This window comes from Papilio machaon, chromosome Z (assembly GCF_912999745.1).
Source record: "Papilio machaon chromosome Z, ilPapMach1.1, whole genome shotgun sequence".
NCBI classification, from domain to species: domain Eukaryota; kingdom Metazoa; phylum Arthropoda; class Insecta; order Lepidoptera; family Papilionidae; genus Papilio; species Papilio machaon.
The window spans coordinates 1,608,253-1,629,405 of record NC_060016.1 but is presented as its reverse complement, the minus strand read 5'-3'; the positions used below and the strand labels follow the sequence as shown (position 1 = coordinate 1,629,405).

At 33.2% G+C, this 21,153-nt stretch overlaps 1 protein-coding gene across 1 annotated transcript in view; it reads left to right on the top strand.

Annotated features, from left to right (window-relative positions):
• LOC106715937 (calcium/calmodulin-dependent 3',5'-cyclic nucleotide phosphodiesterase 1C) overlaps positions 1-21,153 on the top strand; it is an 88,605-nt gene that overhangs the window by 8,748 nt on the left and 58,704 nt on the right. Inside the window, exon 2 of the mRNA XM_045686187.1 lies at positions 1,934-1,994. Coding sequence (XP_045542143.1) covers positions 1,934-1,994 — 61 coding nt within the window. The remainder of the gene's footprint in view (positions 1-1,933; positions 1,995-21,153) is intronic.

Genomic DNA, 21,153 nt, shown 5'->3' with positions numbered 1-21,153 from the left:
CGGCGGTTAACTTTGTGGACGTTGGATGCATTCGGCGCATATGAAACCGGTTTATTTGCAAATGGCCAAATGCGATTCATTATTAACATGACGAAAGAATTAATTGCCCATAAATGATATAGATTCTTCTAGAATGTGAGTATGTATGCATTGTTTCATCGCTAAAAAGTTTGATACCTCCCACACATGTCAGCTTACGGTAGAATGACTAATCGGATCTCGCTGAAATTTGGCATAAATGTAGAACATAGTCTGGAAGAAGACATTAGCCACTCATTAAAGTTTTATGTCCTAATTCTGCCCGGACGGATTCGCGGGCAAAACCTAGTAGTATAATAAGAGTATGAAAACAAAATCTAGAAGAACTGACAGCTACTTACAGTTAAATATTTAGCACAGAAACAATGAGACAGATACATGAGTTCACCCTTTTATAATATTACGCAAACGAAGTCACGGGCAAAAGTTATAGATGAGGTAATCGTCATACATTTTTTTTTAGTTTGTCAAAAACGATACAGTCCTTATAATCATCATTGGGTCGAAAGCTCGGTGTTGTGAAGGGAAGGGGGAGGGGCGAGGTAAAGCCGCGGGTCAACGGCTGTCCATCTCTAGCTCCATCAAGAGTCAATAAATCCACGAGACGTGTAATGATCGATTACCGTATCAATATATTAGTTGAACATTTTGTGACAGATAATACGGCTCGCGTATTTTAACTGTTTAATGCAGTGATTCTCAACCACTGTGCCGCGGCACTTTTGTGTGCCGCCAAATTTCAAAAGTGTGCCACCAAATTTTGCAAATATATAATAATGTCAATATTATTAAATTATATCATTTAAAAAGAAAAATATTTTTAAGATGAATATATATTTAAATCCACAAAAAATAAATTATTGTATTATTTGCCGCAACAAAAAAAAGGTTGAGAATCACTGGTTTAATGGTTATTACTGGGTGAATTTACATTTACTCGTATAACTTCAATTCTAATAATACGAGATGGCCGCTGATTCGTTTACCATCTTTTAGTAATATATATATATATATATATATTGGATGTGTCTTAAGCTCGCGCTCGCTCGCTCGGTAAATTGTGCCTAAATTTTGGACCAAGGCTCAATTACAAGTTGTAACTACTGAGTCGGTTATGACTTAAACCTCAATGAATTCAATTTTGACTGATGCTAATTTTGACGTGATTGCATTGCACGCTTCACCATTTTATTTACAATATTAAGCGATAACTTACGCTTAATCTACGAAAGTGAAAGTTAATATAGAAAAATCTCATCCTTTCAGAAGAATTGCTTGAAAATTTATACAGATTTTTTGAGAATTCATCCTCAATGCAGACGTAGTCGCGGGCGTTATCTAGTATTCTGTAAATCGCAACGTTTATTTCAAGATATTAAATGATATTCGTTGACAATTCCTGTTACACGGTTAATATCGACGCACAATTCCTTCCGGGATTGAATGCATAATAAATGCGAACCTAACGGAATGCGCGGAACAGCTTGTAAGTGTGGAAATTTTAAATAAAATTGCATTGGGGTGACTGGCGGGGCTATTGACATTTGTAAAAGCTTAAAATGTAATTTACACATATCTTCCTATTTTGTTCCTTGTGATGTAGTAAAAATGGTAGTTAATGTTTGAATGAGGAACGTTAACGATCCCGACTATCTTCAGTGGCTTGATTGTATTTGACATTAACAATGGTGTATTCTACACAAATTTTTGAATAATAAAATTGTTTTTCAAAAAGTAATCTAAATATAGAAGTCCGAGATCTCTGCCTACCCCTCTATGTTACGGGCGTGAGCTGAGTTCTTATTATATATTACTGATTTTAAACAAGATGTAGAAAAAAAACATAAGGTGTGTATAATATTTAAAGTTTCAACTATTTCGTGCTTTGTTGCAGAGAATCGAAGATAACAAGTCCTCTACCTCGTCCTCCTTTTCTAACGATGTTGAAGAAATAAGTGAGTATCTTTTACCTTTACTTAATAAATGTTATTTTACGAGTTATTTATCGTATTAAATAAATCAGATAAATATCTAAATCACGACAGATGAAATAAGTTTATCTTAAAAGAAGGATAATTTGTGCTTTGAACTAAAAACGGTTTTAATTACTAAAATTTTACTTTAATTTCGTATGGCCTCAAAGTATGTATTTGCATACGTCCCCACTCGGAACACAACAGTGGTCATTATCCATACATTTTAATAAAATTGGAGTGTCCGTATGTCTGCAAGGCCGTGTTGGTTACTGGTAATCTTTAGAACGGCTGGACTGATTATGACGGGACTTTGGAGGGAACGTAGCCGAAGCACGCAGCCATATTAATGGCTACTTGTACGAAAATGTGCGCACAGGATGAAAATGTAGAGTAATTATCGGTTTCGACTGTAGTAACAATGTATAAATTGTTGTCTCTGTTTTGTCAAAGAGAACGAAAGGGATGGCGATATGTTTTTTAAAATTGTACTGCGTTGGAGTTCTAGGGATAATAAGCAAAGTATAAGAAATGTTTATTAACACATTAATTTCAATTTTATTCAAGAGTTTTTAATACTTGAAAGTAAAGAACCTGATTTTTTTTATTTCTTTTAATAAGGAATTATCACTGTAATGAAAATGTGTAATAATTTTACGACGCGGTAACTTTTGTTGCTTCCTTTTTTCCCAAAGGATTTTTTAGGATTAAGAATATTTTACTATTTTTGGAACGAAGTTCCTTATCGCGCGTTGTGAAAGGGGGCTAGACGGAAAAAATTCTTACGAAAAGTTGTCACGACACTTTTTGCTATAGACGAATGAGCGCTACTTCACCATGGCAACGACGTGACAATATATAACGAAAATTCATAGAAATAAAATGTACTTCTTGTGAAGACTTGAGTTTTTTATTCATAGAATAAACATTGGTTCCTTCACTAATTAATCGAAAGGAACTTCGTTCCATCCGGGTGTCCCTTGATACCTCTCAAGTTTTTTTTAATTTCGAGGATCATAATTATAGTAACAAATATAATAAAATCAGCCAAAGTATGCTACGAATACATATAGTAAAGTTGTTCATTTTTTTCCTTCGGTCTACGTAGACTCTCCCCCATTCTCGATTGGTCGCCGCCTTGACCGGCATAGCTAGGCATCGAACACCGTTCCCTCACGCCGGATGAAAATCGCACCCCCAGCTACCGAACTATTGTGTATATTTTGTATGCATCGACTTTTACACCGTATATACGTATAGTTGCTACGGTCGCATAGGGCTTGCTTCCCGATACTGTGATGAACGCTCTGGCCGCACAGTTCTACTCAGGCAGCCAACGGGTTCGGTCGTGCTACCCTGGCTGTATTACTATTCACTAGTTTCGGTGTACTGGAAATTAATAAGTTTCAATTGGCTTAAAAAAAATAAAAGATTTCGAAATAAAAAAAAGTTTTTCGATATTCAAAATGTTTTCCAAGCCGTCGGAGAAGGGTAAGTAATAATTTTGTAACAAAAAATACTGAGTTTTTGTATTTCTTTATGAAATAAAACGGGGATTCGAATCCGAGACTATACTAAAGCGATTAAATTTTCTTCGGTTGTTTCTCTTAAGCTTACATTTTCCCTGTAAGCATTGTTGAAAAGAATATATAAAGTATACAGTTAAAACCTTACCTATTTTATACAATATTTTTTTAAAGTTACACCCAAGTTACACCTTTGTAAGTAGGTCACAGGATGGTAGTGTTCAAAACCTCCCGGCCGGGCAACTGTTGCGTTGAAACAAGTGCTTCACAGGCACTGGTGCAGCGTTTAAAACTGTTCTGCATACATTAAATTTGATTTACATCATTTGAATACACGTTCATGTAAAAAGATTTTTCGACTTCCGGAATTTTTTTGGTGCCTGTTTTTAAAATATCAATTTACAATTTAAAATAATGTTTGCTAACTTTCCTTAACTTCTTTTAAATAAGATTTTAAATCATCAGGGTGAGTGGAACTGGTATTATTTCGCGGACGCGGCCCGTGGCTCACTGCGCGCCTGTTCTCTTAGGGCCCGTCTTGGGGGCCCGGGGGACGCGGGGTGCGCCGCCGTCGTCGAGGTTGATACCAAAGCGTCATTGGTGTTGTTGTTCAAGTTTCCGGGGGCACAAAATGTACTCATTATGTCCACAATATAATATGAAATAATACCAGTCCCACTCACCCTGATGGACTCGAAACTAGTCGGTGCCTTCACCGGACAAATGTACGTTAGTGTTTTAGCCGTTTCCTATTTTAGTTCAATAAGATTTTTATTATTAGTCAAGATTTATTTTTTAGTTTCAGTAAATCCAGATTTATAAATTATGAAAGCAAATGGCCTACCGCGTTATGTACGTTAACGCGGGAGGCGGTTTTCGGGTTAATTTTTCGGCTATACAGTTTTTAAATTTTATTTGTCTTCATTGACCACAACAATGGCCACACCTAATTTTGTCCTAATTTTAAGTGGTCTAGTGTCGGGGAAATAGGAATAACCAATAAGGGTAAAAAAGTACAAGCATTAGAATTGATAAATTAATTTCAACCTTTGAATGAAGTGATTGGAAATCTAGATTCCTAGATACATAAAGGAAGACAGACTCATCTGTATTTCCACTAGTTTTAGGTGTTGTTTTTATGCAGCGGTCTCTGGCTAACCGCAAGTTTGAATTGTCGATACGCCCATACCAGAACTTAGTTATCTAAGCCTTTTTAAGGGGAATGAGGGGAGGAGATATTTAATTATTTTAATTTAATGTTCTTATACAAGTTTTTCGGCAGCGGAATTAGCTAAGTTGTTCGCTACTGAGGGATCGGATTTATAAGATAATAGGAATATAATCATAACATAAATCTATTTTACTTTTATTCGGTGACTCGACTGACGTTGAACAAATTAAAGTGGAACTGTATTGGAAATGGAACAAACACTGAAGTAAATATTAAAAATTTCTGTATGGTAGCTTGAAAAATGTTAACTCTGCAATTCGTTTATATTGCTCCATTTTATGAATATTTCCATTTTAATATTGGAGACTGTTATTTAAATATTTTTATTAAATCCCGATTAGCTGAACTGTCACTTTTCAATCAAACAAGTTCAGGACTACGCACAAGGAAAGTTAAAATACATACATATCTTTACAATGTACTTGAGATATACCAAGAAACGGCGGTAAATTTCCAAAAAAAAATTTACAATTCATCTTTATCACAATCTAATTATTACAAACAGAAACTTTAAACCTGAAGAACGTCTGCGCAGAATTAAAAGAAAAACAAAAAAGTAGCCTATGTGTTCTTCCAGACTATGATCTAGATCGATGCCATTGAGCCGTTCTGGAGATACCTTCAAACAGACATCCATCTAAACATTCCCATTTATAATATTAAGATGTAAGAATTGACTTTCTCATATTATGTCTTTCTTATATTGAAACTGTTAGAGTGTAATGTGATATCTATATATATAAAAGAAAGTCGTGTTAGTTACACTATAACTCAAGAACGGCTGAATCGATTTGACTGAAAATTGGTGGGCAGGTAGCTTAGAACCAGGAAACGGACATAGGATAATGTTTACCCCGTTTTCTATTTTTTATTCCGCGCGGACGGAGTCGCGGGTAAAAGCTAGTATCAATACTCGTATAAACTCGACGTGTTCATAGAGATCACTACACAAACTTGAGTGCTTGCCCTCATGCAATCATGATTGAATTATTCTAACCCTATCCGAACTCTCCGACGCATTCTGAAAGTAGGTAACGTAAATTATCTGAAAATCGAAATGTACGAGTATCAACGTCAAACTGAATTTCTTAATTCTTAGAAGTCGAGGTTAACTTCAACTTGACAGACGTTCCTATCACATTGTTATTTAACGAGATGAATCGATGTCGATTTAAAATGAAACGTATTTATGTAATTTATAATGTCCAACTCAAAATGTAAATTTTGTTGAGGTATAAGGGGTTGAGTAAGAAGGGTAAGGGCCGTTCGACAAGAAATCGCACTTAATCGACTATTATAAATAATAAATACAATAAACTTAATATAATATTCATAAATATGCTTAATTTGAAGTTTAACATATCGAATGACAATATTTTAATGTATCATATTACAAAAAATATACAATTGCATGCAAAAATGCATAGTACATTTGAATATGCAAAAATAAAAGTAACCATGAAAAAGTGGCAAAACGCAAGACGCGTCGCTAAACACTGCCAATGAGACTCGAAAACAGACAGCAAAAATAGTCCGATAAATTTATCTGGCCCGGTGTAAGAATCACTCTTTAAACTTTAGTTTAACTTTGTATAACAGGCAGATAAGTTTCTCACACTATACACATCACAACTTGAATTAATAAGTTTAAAACAATGCTTTGTTATGGACACTTCGGATATGTGGATTTATTAATTTCATCTTTATGTATGGATCTATATTTATAAATGGATTTATTAATCTCATCTTTATCATAAAAAAATCACTGTGTAAAATATGAAAAAAAAAATTATTATCAACTAATCTTTCCACGAAAATAATATCCTACTTGTTTTTTTAATAGCAATAATTGGTTAAATTGACATTTCACATATAAATTATGTTAGATTTCCCATAAAACTATTCCCCTCAGGTACATTTAAGTTGAATTCCCTAAATAACAACAATTTCATAGTACCATCCTAGTTTCTCAGTACCATTGTATTAAAACAGCCCATTAAATTAAGTAACTCGACATAAGACACTCGACAATTTCCAGTAGTTACGGACCACTTACATACACAGACAATGTTTTGATTTTACTCACAACTATAATATAAACATAACCTGAACTTGAAAATTATCTATTATTTTGTCATTCAATACTCAAAGCGAAATCTTATCTTTATTAGCTGCTACGTTGTTGATTATGTGAAGTAATACTGATGCATAGGTTGCGTTGTGCATTGTCACTGTTTCAACCCATTAGGGGTAGAGTCACATATCTTACAACTTTTATAAGATGTCTTTTTTATATTACAAGATGGCGTACGAGCTAGTGCCCACCTTAATTCGCTGAAGTAGTGAAGCGTCCGCTGCACATAGACATCCGAATTTGTATCACTGTTTATTCGGCGGAGGAGGGGACGCCTAGAAAAAGAATATTTACCCTTCCAATGCATCCCCTCCTACTTCAAATCCACTCCCCCTTCCCATGCTTTCCTTATAAGAAAAGGCTGGGATGGGGATGAGGACATAATTAGGCCTCCTATACGCACAATTGTCAGACGAAACGCGGAAGTGGTTCCACTTCTCGCCTGTCGTGGTATTTATCAGGTATTTGAACCGGCCAATTCGTGTAACAGATGTTGTTGTTGCTGGCGTCTACCGCTGTTGAAATGTCAAAAGAGATATGATAATTTTTTTATGGTTCGATATTTTCGAAATAAAGAACGTTTTAAAATTTTCGCAACTAAAATCATAACAAAAAGAAGGTTCAAAACGCATCGAAGGAATGCTAACGGAGTATAGATACGTCAGATAATGACAGCTTGATGTTTTATTTTTCCTGTCTACGTGGTGTAGGTCTACGTTAGTCATATGTATAACTTTGTCGTATACAACATTGCCACAAATATCTTATATACATTTTCTATATACTTCATTAGTAAATAAACTGTTACAACTATTAAAGAATGTTACTGGAGGGTTACTTATAATCTTTTATTTTTCAATGTACATAAATGAGTTTCCCCACACATATTAAGATATTAGACGTAAAGAATCATCTTGAGATTTCTTAAAAGATATGACTATTTGCAACGGAGGGGTTGATTTTTGAATGACTAATCAATGTTTAACTGGAAGATTTATTTACAGTTTAATTATCTGGAAGGAATTCACTCCAGATTTTTAATCGTCATTTGTAGCCTGTGTTCCAAGACTACTAAGTTAGATTGCCAGAAAAATCATCAATCAATCGTCTTCGGAATGATCTTTTTCTATGGATGTCGTAAAACGAGATGTATCTGTCTTCAACCTATGCTGAAATTTTTTGTAAATTTAACTTACAAATTTATCTTATATATAAAATTCTCGTGTCACAATGTTCGTTCCCGTACTCCTCCGAAACGGCTTGACCGATTCTCATGAAATTTTGTGAGCATATTGAGTTGGTCTGAGAATCGGCCAACATCTATTTTTCATACCCCTATTAAGTTTTTTTTTAACTGCGCGCGGACGGATTCGCGGGCGACAGCTAGTGAAAATTTGTTACTTAATATCCATTTAAATTATTATGACGTTTGCCTTCTTACTGATATGATAGTCGTACAGAACTAACAAATCGACTGCCACTGTTTAAATTTCTTTGTTTACATGCATCGATCGTTATTTAGGTCATCTGATAGCATCAGAACATTTTTATCAACTAGACCTACACTCATAGCTAAATTTTATCTTACTTTATGTAAGACTATCGTTAGCAATTGTTATATGGAAATAGAAATGCTGATAACCATATTCAATGAATATTTGAAAAATAATTTTCATTAATAAACGGTTGCTAATGTACTCGTAGCAAAACAAATGAAGCTTTAATTTATTAATCAATTTCAGTGGGATAAAAAAGTTTGAATGCTATTTAATGACGTCTTTATGATAAAATTAGCTCAAAGAAATTTAAATAGTGCTTCATAAAAAAGATTAGTATTAATTTCAATGGGGAACATATTGTTGGTGTTTTAAATTATAAAATAAACAGCCGTCGCCTGCAACTCCGTCCGCACGGAATTAAGAAAAAACATAATAAGTCGCCTATATGTTCTTCCAGATTGTGTTCTACAACTATACCAAATTTGACAAACTTGTGACAAACATCCATCCATCCATGTAAACGTTCGCATTTATAGTATTAGTAAGGTAAAGAAAAGTTAGGTATGTTGTCCAAGGTTAGTATTAGTGTAAAATTATACAATTAATATATTTAATGAATTATTTATAGTTTTAAACAAGATGGAAAGATATAGTGTTAAAATATAGGAGTGAGTGCCAACTCTAAGACGAAGTGCGAAGTGAAAGAAGCTGATTACGAAAGCCGACCTCACCACCATGTGGGATATGAGTTAGGCAGAGAGAGAGTGAGAGAGAGATTTTTATCTCATATAAACAAAAACTACATATTAAGTAGTAATGTATATTTGTTTAAAGTTAAAATTTACCTGTACACGTATACATACGACGAGGCAATAAGTTAGTCGCATCTGGCCAGACTGGAGAATGGCTCCAGTCTGGATGTAACACGCTTATTGACCTTTAATACCAAAGTTTTCTTTCGCCACTTTAATATAGACACCTGTAGCAAAATTTATGATAATTAAATTACATTTTTATTACAACTGATTATTCAAATCTTTATTTGTTATTTTTCTTTATCTTATCTTTATTATGCATGTAAAAAGTGTGTCGTAGGAAGTTATCGCTAACCAGCTACCTTATATCTAACTGCGGGTTTCCACTGCAGTGAAACTTGTATTAATACATATTATTGTCTCTGTTTTGTCTAAGATAATGAAAGGGACGACGATATGGATTAATGAAAGCGAAATTCCTGTGGAGATTAAAGATCGGCGTGGAACGATTACTTCGTTACTATTTATAATTATTATAATTTGTATTAATGATAACAGAGCTACGACGTTTAGTCCACACTTCACTTTTTACGCTGATCTTAACGAATTTCAAAATAGCGTGGACAGTTCTTCTCACACTAATAAAAAAAAAAAAATTGTCCACTGCTGAACGTAGGCCTTTCCCATCGATTGCTACAATGCCCGGTCTTATGTCGCCAGCATCCTTCTTATTGAAGTTTATTTTACAATTACAAAAATACATATTTCATTTCTCATGATAAATGAAGGCCTTTTTAAAATTTGATGTTTGTTTTTATTTACAGATTTTGTATATTAAAAGTGTAATTGCGTTTGTAACTTGAATACTTAATGGATGTTTATTAAATTTACTATCGTAAAATTAAATATAAAGCCCGTTACTTTTTTAACTATGAAAACACAAATAATATATTTTTATGAATACAAACATGTAGTAAAAATTAATAATGTTATATTATGTATATATAACAAAGTAAATAGGTGTACAAAAATATTCTTGGGGTCGACACACGTAAGATTTCTTAAATAGGTGATGCAAATTTGAGTTAAAATTAAACGATTTTAAGAAATAATTTCTAAATATACTGTTCTTACCAACGACCAGCAAAAAAGTTTTCAATGATCTTTACAAATTCTCAACTCTTTTTTTTAATTCTTTTCTCAACTTTTAGTTTGGTTTCGATGGTTGTGAGCAGGTTGCTACCTGAAGTGATTGCGTCAACTCAAGTTTAATTTTACCTCAACTTAAGAACTCCTAAAATAGCGAAGGACATTTTTTCAGAGTGAAAAACATGTTTGCGATTATTATAAGTTGCTCTGTTATTTGATGCGTTTGATGCGAAATAAGTATTTAAAATTGTTTTTAATTAAATAAGTGGAAACACCAACATATTATAGAAGTAGCTTTTCTGCATTTATTGTACAAGGAATGCTTGTATGATTGAGAAATGTTGTAATAAACTACGTTTCTATAGTAGCGAAAATAGTTCGGAGTATCGGTATAAATAGTTTTTAGAAGAACTATCTTTACCGAGTGGTCACAGAATAATGTAATTAAATGAGTTAAAAAACGTTAGATGAGGAACAATTGAATAGATAGAAAATTTTATATTATTAAATGTTGAAGATAATTTTTCTTTTAATATTATTTTTTATTTATCGGCGCGGGATCGGAGAAAGTAGAGACTTGTTGTCGGAGGCCAAGACTCACTTCGGGTCACTGCGTCACCCTAGTTAGATAGTTATCATAGAAAATTAAAGTTGTTTCTTTGAATGCTGTGATCATTGACATAAAATCTATTTGTGATAAGAAATACACGAATAGAACTACAAACCAATTGTAGCGAGAAATATTGCATCCCTGTGCAAACAACGGTTTGATTTTTATGGTATAACGAATCGAGAGATGTAGAAATGTAAGTTTATTAATTAATTAGTACAAGTTAATTGAAATCGTCGTGCGCGTCAGTGGCTCAGGGGTTAAGCAATTGACTAAGAATCTGCAGGTCCTGGGTTCGAATCTCGCCATGTACCAATATGTTTTTCTATTTTCAGTACATTTATCCGACGTTCTTACGGTGAAAGAAAACATCGTATTGCAACCTGCACATATCTGAGAAGAAATTCAAAGATATGTGTGAAGTCAACCGACCCGCACTGGGCCAACGTGGTTGACTATGGCCTAGTCATTCTTAAATTCATTTATTAAAAGTTTTCAAGCGTAACTTAAATTTTGATTGCTAGTTCTAATAAAAGACAATCAATATTCGCTGCGTAACTTTTGAACTGAAGGTATATCGGTAAATCGAGTCTAAAACTTGACTTGCTTGTAACAGCTTGCTTGTGACAAATGTTGTTTGTATATTTGTGAATTTTTCTATTTCTATAAATACGTAGACTGACGCGCAAACGTTATCTTTGTCTACGTTTTATGAGTAACCTTAACCGTTATCAAAGGCGGTTGTGAAAACATTATAATTGTACACAAATCTACTCAAAGCGCTATCTTGTTATAAGATCTTGGACATTCTGTTGTTATATTGACTACCACTCAAAACATCGAGTACTACAATAACACTGCCACTAAAGATAATCTTACTACTTTAGTTTTAATTCGTTTCGAGTGGCTAGACAAAATAGCTAGACGAAAATTTGTAACTTCATTCTTGTTTAACATAGAATAGGATGATATCCTTACCGTTGGTTTTTGAGACCAAAATATCTGCATAAAACATACCTTCATCCGTGTCATTATCTTTGACAAAATATATATAAATGTATGTTTTAAACGGGGATTTTGGTCTCAGAAACCCACGGTTAGTCATCTTTACACCTAGGCCGTACCTTTCACCCAAATTTCTTCAACCAATTAAATTGATACTATTTTTCAAGGAACGACATTGTAAATTGTAACGAAGTGAAAAAATTTCTAATTTTGTTGTGAAAGTTCTTACAAGATCGCTTATTTACATTTAATTTACAAAATTTTATTTACAGATAACAGATTATCATATCATAAAAAGATATTGATACGTATTTTGTGTTATTTTGGACGAAAATAATGCGTATTTTCACAGCTATTTAAAATCATTGAGAGCAAAACTGCATCTAGGATAATTGAGCTTGACTTTATTTTCGGAAGCTGATCCCAAAGAATTGGATTTATTAAGGTAAAAGCAAACAAAAATAGGCAAAAGTGAAAATCACAACTGAGCACATTAATTCTAGTGAAAATAATTAATTAATTATTAAAGGTCACATTTTAACTTTGATTCTGGTGATTTGGTAATTTCTAAAGGGTTGTTAGAGCCTCTTAACTCCTTTTGCATTCGAAAAATCATCAGAAAAGTACATCCGCTTTTTTATTGTCTAGCTGCTTCTTATAGGTTTAATATTTGTTAAAAATCTAAAAAATATTTTTTTTTTACAAAAAAAATATTTAAAAAAGGTAGTGTACTACTTGGTCGATACAAACTTGTAAGATTCCATCAAGGCCGAGTTTGTAACCTCTGAATTTAATTTAAAACTTTAACAGATTCTCAAGTCGGACACAAGATTGGTGTGAAATGAAAAATTGTTGAAGTCTCTCAAAGTTTTTGAATCGAAAATATGTTCATGCATAGTCTTTTATTTTAACTTCAAAGTGCATCATTATCCTGCTCACTATACTACAGTACGGGTTAGTTGACTTCACACATATCTTTGAATTTCTTCGCAGATATGTGTATAATCACGAACACGAACTTTTACTTTATTAAATGTCGCTCTAGAAATATCATTTCAAATAGACTAAACGAACTTGCTCTGTTTTCCTTCAAAAGTGAAGTTGTATTGCACAAACATTTAATTAAGTATGTTTTCTATGTGTACTTGGACCTCATAAACATCTGTTATAAGTTCTCTCTCTTCAGAGCGTTTAATAAATGTGTACATTTCTAACTGACATAACTCATTTCGTTGCATATTCCGTTAAATTAAATATGTTTGTAGCACGAGTATTTTCACGTATTTGTCACAATGAAGCTTGTAAAACATACGTATTAAAACATGTCCTCCAAACAAATGTTTTGAAATGAACGGCTGCACATATTGTTGCTTGAGTTTTATAAAAGAGAATGTGACTGTCATTTAAAGTTACATTTTATTATACGATATATACTACAAGGTGGAAAACAAGCAAGCAGCTACAATAATTCACCGAAATAGCGAAGAGTCCGCTGCCCATAGACGTCCGCAATTGCAGATGCGTTATTTAACTTTAATCGATGAAGGAGAAGACGCACGGAAAGAAAATATTTGCCCTTTCTATGCGTCTTCTCCATAAAATGCACTTTCTCTTCCCATAATTTCCTTTTAAGAAATGAGTATACAGTGATAGGAGACTAAAATTAGGCCTCCAGAACGCATACTCATGAGACGAAAAGCGTACTTACTTCCACTTCACGCCTGTCTTCTGTATCATCGTGGATTCGTACCGAGCGTACCGACCCATTCGTGCTTCTACCACTGGTAAACGTAATGTAAGGCGACTTTGGTGAAGTAGAAGCTACGCCTCGTAGCATACCGCTACGTGTAATCTTTTAGGCATGCGTTGTACCGCGAAACGCCAGTTTTTTGAACGTTTAATCGGTTTACTATAAGTTACGATTATTCTGTAATTTAATTTTTTCAGGGTTTGCTAGAAAGCCTGCTTGCAAAATCGGGAACTTTTAGTTATACTCACTAAATGAATATTAGCGATATATAAATTCAAAATTTCCTGAGGAAATTTAAGGAGAGGAAATTTTGAAGGAGTTCCTCGTTTGTTGTTAAATAAATAGTGAAATTAGCATCTTAATTTTTTTTTCCTATAAAATATAATATTCGGTACAAAAACAAATATAGGTATTAAAATTAACTTTGTTCCCATTACATTATATATTCCAACTTTAACGCCCGCTATGTTTTTTTACTCCGTACTTGTATTACAACTGTTAGTTACCGAGAGTTAGTTATCTCAGTTACCGTGGGATTCTCAGATCAAAATCTCTGTATAAAATATATCGTTATCCTTATCATTATCATTGACAAAACAGAGATGACAATATTTTTTAAACGGAGATTTTGGTCTCAAATACCCACGGTAAATAGATCAGTAGTACAGTCCAATAAATAATTTTGAGCTGTGATGAATTAAATAGCTCCAACGCGGGGTCGATGACCTCCGACCTTCTTTGGGAGATTCGGAACATTGCGTCTTAAAAACTTTTATCTGGGTACAAAAGCTACATAATATGTACAGATATCATAATATTTTGTTGTTTTTTTATTTATTTTTGTTTTCAAAACTGGGCTCAATTTATAAATTGAAGTTTAAAAGATAAAAACTTTTGTCTTGTTACAATTTGTAGCGTACCTCATTGCATATCTAATATAGGTATGAAACACTACTATATGTTTTGCAGCATAAGACTATGCTAAAATTATATTAATATGCATTTATGGGAACACAGAAGTATAAAAATATAATTGTTTGAAACATTTAATTCATATTAAATGAAAATAATTCGATTTCATAGACACACTGATATCGAAGTAACATGGAATCATCGAATACTTGAAATACCCCATGAAATTCTAACTGTACCAGAGCGTCGGTGGCTCAAGGGTTAAACACTTGACTTGTGATTTGCAGGTACTGGAATCGAATCGAACGTGTTTTCGATTTTCGATTAACATATGTGCATTTATTCGAAGATCTTACGGTGAAACAAGACATTGTGATGCAACCCGCACATAGAAAGATCGCATTTCGCAAGATTACGGATTATAATATTTCAATAATCATGAATTGTCAAAATATGTAGTGTATAAAAGGGTTGACGTATGTTTATGCTAAATGTATTTGAAACACTGTCTAAGTTTTTTATGGTTAGGCCCTAAAAATTTTACTATAGGTTAAGGGTTAGGTTATTTATTCATACGATATTTTAGTTAAGTTTAGTTTACACTCACAAATACACAACACACACACAACTCACGTCTGTAACCCAGAGAATTCACACATATTTGCGGATTGCATCACGATGTTTTCCTTCACTGTAAGAAGGTCAGATATATGTACATATGAAAAACGAAAGACACATTGGTACATGGTGGGATTCGAACCCAGGACCTACAGATTACAAGACAAGTGATTAACCCCTGAGTAGTTTAATATTACTTATTCTTTAATCTAAAGAAAGAGAAAACTTTATCACATGTAAAGTTATTCAAATACTAAGAATTTCCATCAATAGTTAGGTATTATAGATTACTTTTTCCAACTATAGATGACTATAGTTAACTATAGTTAATGTAAGCATTAACATTTGATAGATTTATGATTTGTTCGATTTAGTTTATCTGGATTATCCGTATTGATTTATTGAATAGAGTGACAAAGCAAATACAATCGAACCTGGATAAGCGAGAGTCCAAGTGACCTTGGTATTTTTCTCGCTTATCTCGGTTTATCTAACGCGAGCTTCTCACTTATGGAGGTCGTTATTGGGGAACGGACAATGACTCTCGCTTATCCAGATTCGACTGTTTTTTTAATTAACAGTTAATGAAACACTTGGTTTACCATTGCAATATTAATAAAGCTGTGCTTTAATGAAATGTATTTTATCATATTACATTTCGGCATGACTGAGGTGATCAAAGTTTATTCACGTATTAAGACAGTCAATGACTAGCACGCGATTGGTAAAAGTGGCCACTCGCAACCACGAATTGCGCCTAACTTAGCACAGTGGTAGAAGACATCGGGCTTAATCCTGGCTTAATCCTTAAACAAAAATGTTAAAACTGTAAAAGTAAGAACGATAAAACGCCTAATAAAGTCTCTGATTTATACATGTCAGGGGGTCTCGAAAAAAAAACCACGAATTGCGAGTAGTTAGTCGAAGTCGAAATTGCAGTGTAAAACGGATAAAATCTTCCTTGAATAAAATATGTAAAAAATAATTTTAAACGCAGAATAGAAGAAAGGGGTTTAATTAAATGCCAATCAAAGTTTCTATCTTGTTTGTGCGACGAACACTTAAAAGCCGAGGTGAGTCTCGTTGTGGTCCCGACACTCTTTGTAATGTTTGATTAGTCTATGACAGGCCGTTTCACAGTGTGTTTTTTGACCAAAAAAACAACCATCCTCTTTTTATATTTCTGGAACGAAGTTCCTTATCGCGCGTTGTGAAAGGGGGCTAGACGGAAAAAATTCTTACGAAAAGTTGTCACGACACTTTTTGCTATATCACCATGGCAACGACGTGACAATATATAACGAAAATTCATAGAAATAAAATGTACTTGTGAAGACTTAAGCTTTTTATGCATAGAATAAACATTGGTTCCTTCACTAATTAATTGAAAGGAACTTCGTTCCATCCGGGTGTCCCTTAACACCTCTCAAGTTTTTATTTTGTAGAATGGATCATTACAAAAGTAAGAGTAGAACTCCCGGCGCTCAAATCTTATCAGGTTATGGATGGGAGATATGATTTTTTTAATTTTAATTCTATGGAAATCAGAAATTCCATAAAAACAGCTATTATAAAAAAAAACTTGAGAGGTGTCAAGGTACACCCGGATGGAACGAAGTTCCTTTCAATTAATTAGTGAAGGAATCAATGTTTATTCTATGAATAAAAAACTTAAGTCTTCATAAGAAGTACATTTTATTTCTATGAATTTTCGTTATATATTGTCACGTCGTTGCCATGGTGAAGTAGCGCTCATTCGTCGTTAACATACTTACTATAGCAAAGAGTATCGTGACAACTTTTCGTAAGAATTTTTTCCGTCTAGCCCCCTTTCACAACGCGCGATAAGGAACTTCGTTCCAAAACTATTCAGTATTTTGTTCAATCTTAATTAGCCATGTGTGGAAGTTCAAATTTTCTTTTATATAGAAAAACTTGCAGGAATTTAGCCGGCTTAGGTACGGAGAAATTTAATTTTAACCTCAATTTTGAAATTATTTTTTTTCTTGATATTCTTTGGGTGGCTGGATTCAAAAACTAAACCATATTGTAGCTTAGGCTAATGTTGATATGCCCTAATATTTTGAGACGTGTAACCCGCAGGATCTGCGAGTTATGAAGATTCTAAAAATTAGACCAGGGTTGCTACCTGCTCTTTAGATCAAAATTATTTTAGATTTAATAGATTACTTCATTAATTAATTACTTAAAATTAGATGTTTAAAACAACAAAACGATCGCAAAATAGCGGCCAATAATCAGCTTCGATTAAAAATACCTTCATCGTAAAATTTTGGTTTAAATTATGTTGTTGGAACTATTTATGTTTTTTGGTTGTTATTTTGTGTTTTGAACTCTTTTAAATTTTGTATGAAATGCAATTTTTAGTTATTATGGCTTTTGATTGCGTAATGAAGAAAAGCGGTGATAATTATGATAATGAATAGTAGCCTATGTATTGATCCAGACTATGAACTAACTGTGTGCCAAATTTCATTGAAATATTTTCTGTAGTTTTTGCGTAAAAGAGTAACAAACATACTTCCATATAAACTTTCGTTTTTTTAATAACAGTAAGAAGGATTTATTCTTATAATTGTATTTTAAATTCGTCACAATAATTGAAAAACATTTTCAAACACGAAAATAACGGAAATTAAAAATATCTGCGTAGCAACCCTAAAACCATAGAAATAAGTACAAAACTCGAGAAGCTTGTAACTCAAAGATCCTGCACTATTAGGATTTGATTTTTTTCGTGTTACTGGTTCTATAGGAGGCTAGTTATTTATCAAGGTTTTGAATCCAGCCAGGACAAGATAGGTATAGCTATAAAAAAATGAAACCTAAAATAACGTTTTTATTTTTTATCTCGCGTATCTTTCATACGTTAAGATTTATATTTTTGTGTTATTTGTGTATGTTAAAGCCGCATAGAGGGACACTAGTAGATTTACAGAAACACATATGGAATCGAAGATTTTGATAATTTAAAATTTTTCGAGTATTTACAAAAAAAATCATATCTTTTGATCAAAGCATATTTGAACATCGGGAGTTCTACTCTTACTTTTGTTATGATCTATTCTACAAAAAAAAAATATAAAAAGAGGATGGTTGTTTTTTGGGTCAAAAAACACACTGTGCGTTTATTGAAACCTAACAGCAGCGAAAAATATTCGTTGCAGGTGAATGGGAGGTGTTTAATGCAATTATCAGATTTCAGAGTAGGCATTTAACTTAACAATTAATGACTAACATATTAGAAAACGTAGCTTGTTTTGAATCGCGAGTCTCAAAAATTCGTTTCGAAAAATGCCGGCTCCATCCACGCTGAAAGCAGATTGAAAAAAGGCACTTCAGAATTCTAAACTGCAGAGAAACAAAATGTTTTGCTGTTTTAGAAGTTTTAATTTACACAGCCAATTAAAATCCACATGAAATACTTTAATTAAAGCGCCGCAAAGGTTTCGGGTAACTTGTACGTTTGCTTTTTAACAAAACGAATGAGAAGCACTTTTGTTTTGACTTGACTTCGATAACGTCTGCAACATACAGCCGTGTAAGTGAACGGAACCAAAGAGAAAATACCTTTTTTTGGTATCGGAAGGGAAATCTTCGAAAGATACCTTCATGGGGGAAGAAAGGTTTATGTGGGTTTTACCCACTAAAAACCCTCGGTGTTCAGTCTCGATCGCAATTGAAGTGGGTTCCGGGGAAAGAGTAAATACCTAATACCAAATTATCATTTACAGTATTATACCATTCTTATAAATTGTACGTCTCCATACACTGAGAATGTACGCTTACTGTTTTCGTAACGCATGTTTTGAATTCATAACGATACATTGTATTGTATTCGAAATAGTCCTTTAATGCGTTCCATCGACCTCCGACTCATGATCACGGGAAGAAACTATTAGAAAATCATTATCGACAAATTCGTACATGTTATCAGTGACTACATAAATTTGTCTTTTTAACAATTCAATCAAAGTACTATTTTAATAATTAAAAATAATTATATTCAGTTCTCGGTTTTTTACACTGCGTTAACGTTGTACTTTAAATTGTTTGAGGTGTAACATAAATTAGCAAGTTAAAGATGGTGCTAGTCAATTAAATTGACTTTACATGCTACTGGACTGTTGCCTATCTTGTTTCTGATATTCTAAAGAAAAAGTATATGATCTATATTCACGATAAAGCTTTGTTTTGGCAACATCATTCGCTTTATTCATTCAATGATTTATTCAGAATCACATTGTACAGTCAGTTTCGTATGCGGTGTTACAGTTACATAAAAATTGCCTTGTACCTCGCAACTAAATTAAAGTGCGCTCCTCCTTACTAATAAACAATTAAGATACTATCGATGACGTCATCAAATAATAAAAACACCGAACTTTTAACATTTTTAAGATGTCATACCGGGATTTGTTTTTATTTCAAGTCTTACGAGAATTTCAAACGATTGTAGCTTTTGAGGTGGAACACCGGTAACGACGATGATTGTACATACACATCAAAGTGCACGCTTGCACCTGAATTTGATAACATTTGGCATGAGATGTTAGGAACGTAACTTCACGAAGTAATGTAAACTATAATTTTGATTCGAATTTCTCTAACAATCTGAAATAAACTTTATCAGTCCATTTACATTTAATATGATTGATATTTTTTTTTTTCTTTAAATTCATACCCTAAGCGTTTGATTATTGCCTTTTTGCGATTATTTACTTTGAAAGCTTTTAATTATTAATTATAGGGCACATCGTTACAGTTTTTTTTGTTTTTTGTACAGAAGCAAAAGAAGAGATGGTAAAAAATATCTTTTAAGAGCGGATTAACTTAACCGCAACCGAATAATGTCCCAGTTTTAAAAACGTCTTCATATAATTAGACTTTTTTTTCGGTTTGCAAATTTTTATTGTATACTTTCATGTTTGTGCAAAGGCCAAGTAACATTATATCTTTAACACAATGAAGGCCTCAGAGCAGAGTCAGTTTGCGTTCACATGTGTATCCCTACAGTCTTGTGACGCGGTGTACGGCATACAGCTTCATTTACTGCTGCGATAAAATCAATGCTATCAATTTTATTTCTTGCTGCCCGTGGGACCGTAGCAACTCTTTGCACTTGCTTACCGAATATGGGTAAAACTTGTTCAACTAGTCTACAGTTGATGTATACCGTATTAGTTACCTAAGCGTTGTAATCGAATGAGTACTTACAAATACGTAGCATTGGTTGTGATTCATACAAGCTTTTGCTAGCTTTTTTATCAACAATCAGTAAACACTGTGTGATAAACAGTAATTCTAGATAGTGCTGGGCTCGTCGCTGAACGTGCCCACGTCCCGCAATGTGTTTCTCTAATCTACCGGGTGATATAAACGTTTAAAATTTATATTTTCTACCCAAGAAGTATTATTAAGTTACCCTTTTTTGTCTTTCGTGTGTGTGTATGTACATATATTTAACACTTACAAGAAGGAAACTGTGGCCTAGTTATTGATTTTAAGAAATGTAAATTTGGACAAGTGACTGCTAATGGAGTTTTTGTTTTTATAGTAACATCATTATTTCCTATAGTTTGCAGTACTATCTAGTCAGAAAATCTATTCCAAAGAATCATTTTGCCTTCCATTAAATTAGGTATAATCGTTTCGATAATAAACATTACTATGTTATTTTATCTCTATACTATCAGTAACTAGAATTACGCCGAATTTCAAATCCGGGAAAGCTATTACACGTAGCAATAGAAATAAATTCAAATACATCTTTGGATTTTCACAAATCTATGAAGAATTTCAAGGGTGTGCCAACTACAAGCCAACGAAGACCTAGACATTACTAACATAGTAGAGGCTCGAATCCCTCGGTGGGGTCGACGATTTCGGATTTTAAGGAAAAATTCTTAAATGTTTTTTATATGCTAAACT